The following is an 11,023-nucleotide window of genomic DNA, read 5'->3' as shown; positions in this document are numbered from 1 at the left end:
GCCTGGGCCAAAGCGCTAAACTGGAGAGGAGGTGGCCCTCCCTGAAGCCCCGTTCCCTTCACGGCTTTTACCCTACTCCCAAACCTTTATCACTTGCTTGGGGAGGGTCAGCGACCTGGGGTCGAGTGTCTGTTGTGCCACAGTTAACCCAGGTGGATTTCGCACCGCGTGATCCCGCTTCCCTTTCTCCCCAAAATGTTCCCCGAAAAACTACAAGGGTGAAGGTGCAATTAAATAGAAGAATGAGAGTTTGTCTTGGGGAGTCTATTCTATATTATTTTACATACTATCTGCTCCTTTATTGATTTGGTGTAAAATCAATTCTGTTTCTATTCTGGGTGGATATAAAAAAAGGGGGGGGTGCGCTCAGCGCTTTCGAGAGTCACCATTCTCATCGCCTCTTAATAGCGGCACGTAGAAGCAGAGGCAAGCGCTTTTCTAAGTTGATGTGTTCGAGAGATAGATACGCATTAATCAAAAAAGGAAGAAGGAAAGACTATCCCGGATAGTTTAATAGTAACAGGAACAAAGATGACGCGAACCCCATCAAATGAAACAATACTATTTTCATTCAATTGATCGGCAAAGTGTCTTCAATTAATAACTTGGCACTTATTTAAAAGGTTTAACAAAGGTGAAACCGAAACATTTTGTACCAACAACACATCATGAAATAACAGCATCTTCTTTTGTTTAAAATAACTTAATACACTAGAAAAAATATGGCAAATATAAATAACTTTGTTTTCATGGAGAACAAATAGTTACAAAGCTCAACCGCATACCAAAGTTCAGTTAAAAGAGCTTTTCCTCTTTCTTGTAAATTAGAAAAAAACAAAAACACAACTAAGGAGGCTTTCTAGTGATTGGGATACAGATTGCTTAGTCCAGGGTATCCCAGTTTAAATAGCTACATGAATTGAAACAAACAAACAAACAAAATTACTTGAATATACACCTTTGTGAGATAAAATGCAAATGTTGAAAGTCAACCATCAGTTCACACATTATAGCCAAAATAAACTTTGTTCGTGTGTATCAACATATTTTACACAAACCTACTGCTTGTATCTAGTTGGGTGTTATTTAAGGTGAGTGTGACAGGATAGAGAGGGGGGAAATAAAGCAAGGTTCTCAAACAGGACATCAGGAAATCAGCAGGAGGGAATACAAGAAAGGAGGGAGGGGTGACTAACACTGATTGAGCGCCTACTGTGTGCTAGGAGCCGTGGGAGGCGCTGTACCTTTTTTATTTCATTTGGTCTTCTTTTCATTTTCTTTTCCCCACATTTTCTGCCCGCCTCCGTCTTCTTGGGACAGGAGTGTAAATTTTTTTCCCTTCCGACCTTTTTCTTTTGTCCGACAGGATCAAAGACGGGGCAAAAAATATAGATTTGAGATATATCAATTTCCAGATGCTTTTGGTATTGTTTTTCATACTGAAGATGAAAATGGAGTAAGTGCATGTGACTAAAGCAGGGAGCGGGGAGACACCATCAATGGAATACAAGTAACATGCAAAACCGGAATTTACTGTCAGCAGTCTGGACAGTGCTGCCACAATAATTTCTCAGATAAATCATTGTCTGTGGTAACATTTTTTGTATTAATATCATCTTTTTCCCTCTCCTCGCTTTGTATACTGTCTTCCCTCTTCTTACTCTTCCATACGTGGTGGTTTTTAACTCAAAGCATCTGATTCAACGTAAAAGGAGGCCCGCCTCTCTTATCAAATTTCTTGTATTAAAGTGAACTTCGCAGAAAAAGGTCAGTTTCAAAACCTGTGAACTTCCCAGCTGCGCACTTTTTTAACCTTAGTTCTTTAAATAAGTATACCTCTTCCTTCTGTTTTGCCTTTTCAGCCCATTAAAAAAAAAAACATACACTTTAAGTTGGTACCCCCCCTCCCCATTCTCTCGAGATTCGTCCGGGTTATTTTTCCATATTTTTTAAATGTATAAAATACTTTAATTTTTAAAATTTGTTTTTGTTCCTTGATTCTTTCTCCAATTTCAGCTTCTGCCAAATAGCAATAAGTTCCCCTTTTCTTTTTTTCTCTCTGGTTTGTCTTTTCTACTTTTTTTTTTTTTTTTGCTCATTTTTTATTAACAGGATTTTTATTTCTACTCAAGAATCCATCGTTGCAGCTTTGCCTTGAGCCACACTCCGCTGTCCTAGCGTTCCCTTGTTCAGTCTCTCTCCAGACTTCCCGAAAACTTGCCCCTACGAAGCCGAATTCTATGCCCTTGGGTAAGTGAATGGTCAGGAGCAACGGAGCTGCTGCGCCTAGTGGGATCGAGGGTCCCGCGCGGAGTCTCGCCCTCCAAGTCCAGGTTGTGGAGAGGGGCAAAGGGCGATCAGCGGGGCGGGAAGAGGGTAGGTTCCGGAGATCCGTGGGGGATAAACGGAAAAGCAGCGAGGCGCGGAGGGTGTGCAGGGTGCACGCCGCGCTGAAGGCGCGACGTTGGCGCTGGCGTTGGCGTCACAGACCCAGGGCGGCAGCATGCTTTTTGGCTTTCAGTCTGAGATCGGCGATGCTGGAGTTCTTGCTGGTGGTCTTGGCGGCGGCGGCGGCAGCCACCACGGAGGCGGCGGAGGCTGAGTCAGCGGCCAGCGTGGCCAGCGGCAGTCCGAAGGGCGGCGCCGGGAACATCATGTAGGGCGCGTGCGCGGCCAGGTGCGGGTGCAGGTGGTGGTGCGCGTGCGCCACGGCGCTGTCCAGCTGCAGCTGCGCCTGAACCTGAAAGGACAAGGGCGTCACGTTGCAATGACTATCCTAGGGTGACAACAGAATAGAAACAGAGCATTAACGGCGTCCAGCTTGGCGAGGGGGAAGGCTGGGGCTAGGGACAGGAAAGGGGCGTTTGGCTGACCTCCTCAGTCTGTTACTGAATCTGGGATATTCCGGTGCGCCAGAGTCTGTGCAACTCGCTCAGCGCCTTATCTCCCTGGGCCCTGAGGGACTCCTATCTGCAGGAATGTGGCCGCTCCTCTCAGGAGCTGGGCCCATCAGAGGGCAACCTTGCTATCGTGTTAATAGCCCTCCTCAAAATTAGAAAGGTAATTTGGAAAGGCTCTCTCGATGCCATCATACATCCCTTACCCCACTAAAGCACTAACAAGTAACCAAGTACTAACAAGCAAACTGTAAAACTTTTCCTTGTTACTTAGGGAAATTAATTCATCTTCATAACAACTGGCACAATTGTTAGCACTTCCAACATTTACTGCTGTAACAATCAGCCTTGTTATAATGCAGATCTTGTTAAAATGCAGATTCTGATTCAGACGGTCTGCGTTGGGACCTGAGATTCTGCCTTTCTAACTGCCTCCCTGGTGCTGCTGGTGCTGCAGGCCTGCAGATCACTTTATGAGTAGTAAGGGTCTCCTTTTAAGATCCCACTCTCTCTTTCTCCAATCATTCTCCTTGCTTCAAAAGCCTAGCATCAGGATGCTAGAGTCCTGTGGTGCCAAGAGAGCTAAGATCTCCCTAACACTAACTGTCAATACATGGGTAAGCCCAGGTGTCTCCCCAGTCTAGGGGAGACTGCCAGCTGAGAGCTAGGGTGCTGCCAACTGAGAGCTAATTCACGACTTCACAGCCATACCAAGCAGGGGTCCTGGCTAAGGATGGGCAAGGTCAGGCACTGGTTGGGTAAGGCTTGCGCCCTTAGGCTTGAAGAGCAGGGGTGTTTAGAGCACTGGGATTTCCCAGGATTAAATCTTTGCTGCAGGCTGTCCTTTTAAAATGTAGTCTTAAAGGTTTCTTTATACCTAAGAAAGGGATTGCAGAGGCAGGGCATCCCTGGGAAGACCAAGGCTTCCCTCTCTACTAGAGATGAAGCTTTGTTTGCAGAGGCACCTTTAAAAAATCAAGTCTGAGTTGGAAGTACTTTTATTTATTTACTCTTCTTCTGCCAGACACATTTAATGTGACTAAGGGGTAAGAAATACCTAGAAAAATATTTAGAAAGTTGCCTTAGAAAACACCTGAGGACTTACCTCTGTATTGGATCTGACAAAATCTTAATCAAAAGGCTTTTCCTTTCTCTCCCCAAGTGCAATCTTTAGTGCATTTTTAAAGGACCGGTTGCTGGCCTCAGGCCCCTGCAGGTTTCCCATGAGGACAGAAAGGACTAGACACGTAGGCCCTTGACATTGTATAGGTTTTTTTTTTTTTTTAAAGGGGAGTGAATCCACTATATCATCTCAAAATTATTCTTCAACTGCATGGACACCAACATTGGGACTCAGAGAGAAGGTATATTCAACAATTCAAGCAAACATCCGGGTCTTTTTACAGTTAAAAACAGGTTGAAAGCGGGCTATACTTGCCTGCTGAAATGGCATCCTTAAAGCCCCTACGTTGACATAAGGTGCAACTCTACAAGCTTCAAACTGGCTGGCAGCCCCTATGAGAACACCTATGAAAAAAATGGGGAACAAAACACAATAATATGAGGTTAATATTTCCAGCACTGTTTTCCAGGGTTCCAAATGATACTAAGACAGAACTAATTCCTCTGGAACTGGACAGTTATCTTCCTACACTGCTGCCATAATTAAAATAAATGTAATTTACTCCCAAACTTTAGGACTTTCATTAACTGCCTTCAGAGCAGATTTTTAAATAAATACCATGATTTTATTTTAGAAGTTTCTTTCTGACTTTGTATAATGATATTACCCAATTCTCTTTTTACTGAGAATATGATTTTCTTTGAGAAGCATACCTTTATGGAGTTGATTTTCCTGTTTTCTGCATTTAGCTCTTCGATTCTGAAACCAAACCTACAAATTGGAAAAACAAAATAAAGCCTAGATGTTACGAATTCCAATATTTTCTTTTAATTACCAGAGTACAATGACAAAAGAGTAGTGTTTTAGGCAAGGATTGAGAGATACAGCAAGCAATATTTGAATTATAAAAAACACTCTCAATTTCCAAAGTCAAATAATGCAAGTAAACAGCAAAAATAGATTTCATAGACTTTTGCAAGATAAATTGTTTCTTGATAAATTACTATTAGTCCTGGTTTCATCTTTCTGCATTACAGAGTCCCCAAGGCCTAAAACTCTCCCTGATACCTGATACCAAAGTGATAATGGGTTTAGATGTTTGCCCAGTAAGACCTGAGAAGAATGTGCTCATTAATAGCCTGTAATATTAATTAGCTTCATCTTCAAGAAAAACCAAACACCAAAGCAAATAGTGACTCTGGGTTTGGTTTTTTTTTTTTTTTTTTTTTTTTTTTTGGTTGTGGGGGGAGGAAGATAAGAGTGGGGGAAGAGGTAATTAGTGTCATAAAAGCCTCACTACAAAGAAGTTTAGAATTTCTCTGTTCCTCTGTGCAGCAGAGTGTAACACAGTTGCAGCATAATTGTGCTATTATCATGATAATCTAATTTGCTTCTATAGAAAAAGCAGTTAGGGTAGCAGAGATGCATCCAGAAAATAACTCTAAAATTTAAATAAAAGTATGAAAAAATAAAGACCAGCAATAAAGTTCACTTCTTATGAGAAAAAAAAAAAGAACAACATGCTGTGAAAAGGGGATGGGGTATGAATCAAGTAACTCCTGGATACTGTCTTCTCCCAGATATCACCTTCTTAAATAAACTTGCCAACTTTTAAAGGCAGTATGACAGATTTTTAAAAATTCATATAAACCTTGCTTTTACACTCCAGTCATACAGCATTATGTTCCAATAATACAGCATATTGACTGATTCACAAATTAAGATTTGAAAAAAAAAACTATAAAAGAAAAAAAGTGCTTCAGAGATTTTTCTTGTTTTTGAAAGCCGTGTCATAGTCAATGTAAATCTTCAAAAATTCCCCTGCCATTTAGTGTAATAGAAGGGTAGATTTCATGCCAGGGTGGCATCCTTTGTGTAACTCACATGGCCTGAGGCTTCTTGCCTCTTTTTTCCCCTAGAAGAGTTGGAACTGCGATACTAATGCTCATAACTGTAATAATTATCATCATGTCTTTAAGGGGTTGCTGAGTCTCTAGAGATTTCAGTACACACAGCAAAGCAGGAGAGGCTTAAAAAGGAAGAGCAGAGCCTTCTATTGACGGCTGTGATGACCAAGGCAGCCTATTATTACTTTTCCCCTTCAACGTGACTGCTCTGTTTTTGTCCTGATCCTATTACAAGATGCGGGGAAGCCCCATAAGAATTGCATAGTTTGCTGCAGATGGTGGTCTCTGCGCCCAGAGACCCTGGGAGTATCTGTTACAGTGATACTTTGTAACAGCTGCAGATGTTCAGGCCTAAAACTGCTCCATGTGTTCAAACAAATAATGACCATCATTTTCTCCTAGTTTATTATTTGAGCGGAAATACAATCTGAAACATTTAAATGTTTTCTCCATAAAACTAGAAGGATATGCATGCATGTATGTACATAATTTTCCACCTTGAATGCCCCCAAAGCCTATTGCCATTATATTCACCCCCACAAACCAGTAAAGAAAACCTGCTCCAACCCTAACTCCATCACATTAAGGCACTTGTTGGGTGTTGGACTTTGGGAATGCCAATATTAAGATATGTGAATTGTTTTAAAATCAAGTTTCTGTAGGTTCAGGTTTGCTGTCAGGTTAAGTGAAGGAACAAAGAGTGACCAAAATGCATTTACTGCTTTACTGTTTTACACACAGTTTGAGATCGACTGCTAACGGCAAACTGTAAATTTCCGCACTTAACAGTTGCTAATTTTCTTTATAGTCTGTACATCTATAAACCTAATTGGCATATCCGCTTGGCAACCCTAGACCCCGGAGCAGACCCTCAAGGAAAACCAACTCAGGCGAACAAAATATTCGTTGTAACTTTTAAGGCATCCAGAAGATAAAACGCTTTCTGTGGGATTTTTTTTTAAGGCTTATAAAAGTAGGCCCATTAGGATTAAACCACATTAAAGGCATCGTGAGGCGAGGGGGGTGGGGGTGTGGTTTATAGAAACTCTGGGAGCAAGCCCAGCACAGCTTTCTTCTGCTGGGAACATATGTTGGGATGGGGGGGGGGGTAGGCTATAATACTAAGATTTACTTTGGAAAATAGGACCTCTAGTAAAGACCATCCTTTTCCTTCTCACCTCACTCCAGGTTCTTGAACCCGCTGCGCCCTCGCTGTATGTCCCCCAAGCGGCCTCTCCTCCACGCGTGCCCCTCCTCCACTCCCTGGGCCCTGCCTTGACCTCCTCACAGCTAGGTACCTGCACTCGGGCTTCGGACAGCCCCAGCCGTTGGCTCAGTTCCTCGCGCATGAAAGCGTCCGGGTAGTGGGTCTCATCAAAAAGCCTCTCCAGTTCGTTGAGTTGTTCCAGAGTAAAATTGGTCCGACTTCGCCTCTGCTTGATTTTGGTCTGGCCTTCGTCCTCCATCCCTTTCGCATCCTCTTTGCGATCCTTCAGCTCTGGGGACACTGGAGGGGGCACCACAAGTAGGGCCACGCGAATGTCCACGTGCGCACACAGAAACACACACACACACACACACACACACATGGACAAAAACAACACGGCAAATCCTGTTACCAGATTTGTCTCCAAAAGGATGGAGGATCCTGCCCCCTCCCGGAGTTCTGTCCACTGTCTCACCCTGCCCCGAGGAAGAGGAATCTGGAGACGTGAAAGATCAACTCTGGGCGGCCGCCCTTCCTCAGCTATTCACCCACACAACCGTCCGCAACTGTAGCCTACTCACCTCCTCACTGTGCACTCCACCGTCCCCTGCCCTCCCCCGCGAACGCCAAATGCATTCCACTCACCCTCTCTAGCACTCACACTCTGCCAAGCACACCAGAAATCAAGAGCGCCGCACCCGGCCAGGCACAGAACCCGGTCAGGGCAGAAGGGCGCGGCGAGGCCATGCACTGGCCTCTCACCGGCTATTCCCAGAGCGCTGGGCCATTTTCAGGCCAACTCTGGCCTCCGCTGGCTCTGTTTCTCTCAAACTTGCTGCTCTAATTTGGGAACAATTGGGCTCAAGGGTTGCGGCGGCAGAACAAGACCCGGGTGCTGTGCGGCACAGGGAGCCGCATCTCCGGGCTTTCGGTGCTGACCCAGGGTACGAGCCCAACCCTGCTGACAGCCCACGGGTGGCCAGGCAGTCTCTATCCCCCACGCCAGACACGGGACGCCTGACAAGAGGCGCCCACGCCATGTTGGCGGCCTGAAGGGCTCGCCGCCCACGCCAGGCCAAAAGGCGAGAGGCGGAGAACCAGCCTCCGGTGGCGCGCGAAACAGACCGCTGCCTCTGTTCTCTCCTTCTCTCTCCCCATTGGAAAGACAGACTCGACCCTAAACGCTTAAACCCACAGAGATCAACAGGTTCAAGCGGAACATTCGTGATCCTTGTTTTCTATTGGTTGCTCAAAGCCTTTTCATGCATCCAGCAGCTCGGTTGTTTAATAAAATATGCATTTTTCTGCTCTGGGTTTGCACACACCCGTTGCTACTTTATGCTGTCCTTCCTTCTCCCTTTAAAAACAGGAGCTCTGCGAACGTGAGCATACAGAGTCAACCGAGGGAGATTATATATATATATATATATATATATATATATATATATATATATATATGAGAGTAAGGGCCAGTGATCAGGAAAGCCCATATCAACATGAACTGCCCTCTGGAACCTTCACGCTCTGCGCCTGAGTCGGAACCTTGGGTTTTTAAGGTGTCAAAGCTGAGTTTGGATAGTCGAGGCTGTTTGTGGTTCTTCCTAGCCCAGGATCCCGATCAGCATGGGTGTTAAAAATCATTTCCGGAAGAGCCGGCCTGCAGAAAAATTAATACTTGTCCTGAGCTTGGAAATCAACAATTCCAGGACTACGTCTGCCCGGGTTGTGACCCTAACCGCACGATGCGACATGCTGGTGTACCCAGGGCCTGGAGCTGCGGACTCAGGCAGGGGAGCCTGCACTGGGCCGCCCGACAGCGGTGCTATACTTTTCAAATTTAGGAGGACCTGCTGCCTGGTCTGGGGGAAGAAGGAGCCTCTAGATCCTAGCCCAGTCTAGCATTCTAGCTACGGTGATTTTAGGTGTTGCCCGCATTTCTTGTTCTCAGAGTTCGTTTTATGGACATTTGTCCTTCCATTGGGGAGGAAGCGGGTAACATTATAGTAAACGTTAGGGGCCAAGTTAATAAGAAAATATTTCCACTGATATTGTAATGAAATTTAAACACGAAAAACACCCTTCAGATTCTGCCAAAGGGGTGAGAAGGCTTTGTCTATTTCGGGTTATCCACAGTGGATGGATGCCTCTCAAACTTTTGGAGCTTCAAAGAGAAAGATGTCCACATTTCCAGTTGATTAATAGACTTAATATAATCTCGATTTCGCCCCCAAATTTCCATTTATTGGCCTAAACAGGAACAGACCGTGTTATAAACAACTTAATTGCTTGCTTAAATATGTGATTCTACGCATGTCACATATTTTCTTAATTGGAAAAATATGGCAGCACACCAGTTACTGCAGGCACCGAGTGCCAAATTAATTTTATTGTTGAATTCTTTTGAATTGGTACAGGACGCTCCACCATTTAGATAAAGCCATTTCCTAACACTTTGTTGGCACGGAAGGATTCCCTCCCCCCTCCCCCCCACACGAAACCAGAGATGATTCGAAACAGTAATGCAATTGTGTAAATACCGAAAAACCAATCCCCAAAAAAGGGAGCCTAAAGCGTCTCCCGAGAGAAACAGCCTAGCCTGGACCTTAGCCTGCCTCGGCCTCGTTCAATCGTAACAGCTCAAAGAGAATGGGAAGTTTTGACCTCCAGGATCCGAGGATCCAGGATCTTCGTGGAGTTCGAGTGGATCTTAGCCGTGGCCCGAAACCCGGGGGTGACCCCAGGGTGAAATCTCCCTCCCTCTCTCTCTCTTTCCTCTCTTTTTCTTTCTTTCTCAGGCCTGGGAAAGGGGCTCCCGCAAACTCGGCGCTAGATGCTAACCAGAATCCTGCCGCCTGGCCCAGCGGCTGTCAGCACCCCTGCGGCAGCCGGGCCCACCGAACTTCCCCGTCCGCCCGCGGGCCGTCTGGGTTGCGGGCCCATCCTCTGGCTGGTGAAATGCGCTTCAGTGGAATGGGAATAGCGAGAGCATCCGAGAAGGGCGCGCGCAAACCCCACGCCCCCCCTCTTCACACACACTCGGACCCCACCCACGACCGTGCACACCACCGGACTCCCACCCCTCCATCATCACTCTAGCTTCCAAAGCTGGGGTCCAAGGGCCCGCTCCGCGTCCCCCCCCCCCTCCCCGCTGGGCCTCGGGGTCCTCTCCCGCCCGAGAGGAGTCAGGAAGGCGGGAAGGGGAACCGCGGCTGGGGGGGTTAGGCCGTTACCCTCGGTGAGCCGCGGGCTGCCCGGCTCCCTGCTTCTCTCAGCGGCGCCCATGTCCAGCTCCCGGACGGGAGAGCGCCCTCCTCCAGCTCCTCCGCCTGCTCCTCCTCCTCCTCCTGCACCTCCTCCGCCTCCTCCGCCTCCGCCTCCGCCTCCTCCTCCGCCGCCGCCTCCGCCGGCCGCCCGGACTGCCGGGCTGCTGCGGTCGTCGCGGCCGGGATCGGGGCAGCCCGTCGGCTCCTTGGTCCCGCGCAGCGGCCCGCTCTCCAGCACCTCCCGGTACGTGATCGCCTCCTTCTTCTCCTTCACTTTCTGGTCAAAAGACTTAGAGACGAACGCCGTAAGTTCTTCCATCGCCGCCGATGCCGGTCAGCTCCGCGCTCAACCTCTCCCAGCCGAGACCCGCTCTTTTTTTCCTTCTTCTTTTTTTACTGCCCCAGCCCCCCCAGTAATAACACATCAATGGGGCAGGGGGTGGGGGAGGAGCTGGAGGAGGAGGAAGAAAAAGAAGAAGAAGAAGAAGAAGAAGAAGAAAAAGAAGAGAAGAAAGAAGAAAGAGGAGAAGTAGGAGAAAAAGAAGTAAGAAGAGGAGGAGGAGGAGGAGGAGGAGGAGGAGGAGGAGGAGGAGGAGGAGGAGGAGGAGGAAGAGGGAAGGGGCGGG

The 11,023-nt window shown here is 46.8% G+C and overlaps 2 protein-coding genes across 3 annotated transcripts in view; one reads left to right on the top strand and one right to left on the bottom strand.

The window, feature by feature from the left end:
* Positions 1 to 1,930: 1,930 nt before the first annotated feature.
* On the bottom strand, positions 1,931 to 10,889 carry SHOX2 (short stature homeobox 2). Of its 2 annotated transcripts, none has more exons than XM_042956773.1 (5): positions 10,365 to 10,889; positions 7,226 to 7,434; positions 4,734 to 4,791; positions 4,336 to 4,424; positions 1,931 to 2,776 (listed from the first exon to the last, which is right to left on the bottom strand). In XM_042956773.1, exons 1-5 carry the CDS (start codon positions 10,714 to 10,716, stop codon positions 2,483 to 2,485), a joined length of 1,002 nt encoding a protein of 333 aa, XP_042812707.1. In that variant the 5' UTR covers positions 10,717 to 10,889; the 3' UTR covers positions 1,931 to 2,482. The 2 variants fall into 2 exon arrangements, with proteins under 2 accessions (XP_042812707.1, XP_042812708.1); XM_042956774.1 differs by having other exon boundaries at positions 1,931 to 2,740.
* Positions 10,575 to 11,023, top strand: part of RSRC1 (arginine and serine rich coiled-coil 1) — a 253,796-nt gene continuing 253,347 nt past the window's right edge. The window contains exon 1 of the mRNA XM_042956775.1: positions 10,575 to 10,641. The gene's annotated coding sequence lies outside the window, so the exon portion shown is untranslated. The remainder of the gene's footprint in view (positions 10,642 to 11,023) is intronic.

This window comes from Panthera tigris, chromosome C2 (assembly GCF_018350195.1).
Source record: "Panthera tigris isolate Pti1 chromosome C2, P.tigris_Pti1_mat1.1, whole genome shotgun sequence".
In the NCBI taxonomy this organism is placed as follows: Eukaryota; Metazoa; Chordata; class Mammalia; order Carnivora; family Felidae; genus Panthera; species Panthera tigris.
This window is presented reverse-complemented; position numbering and strand designations above follow the sequence as displayed.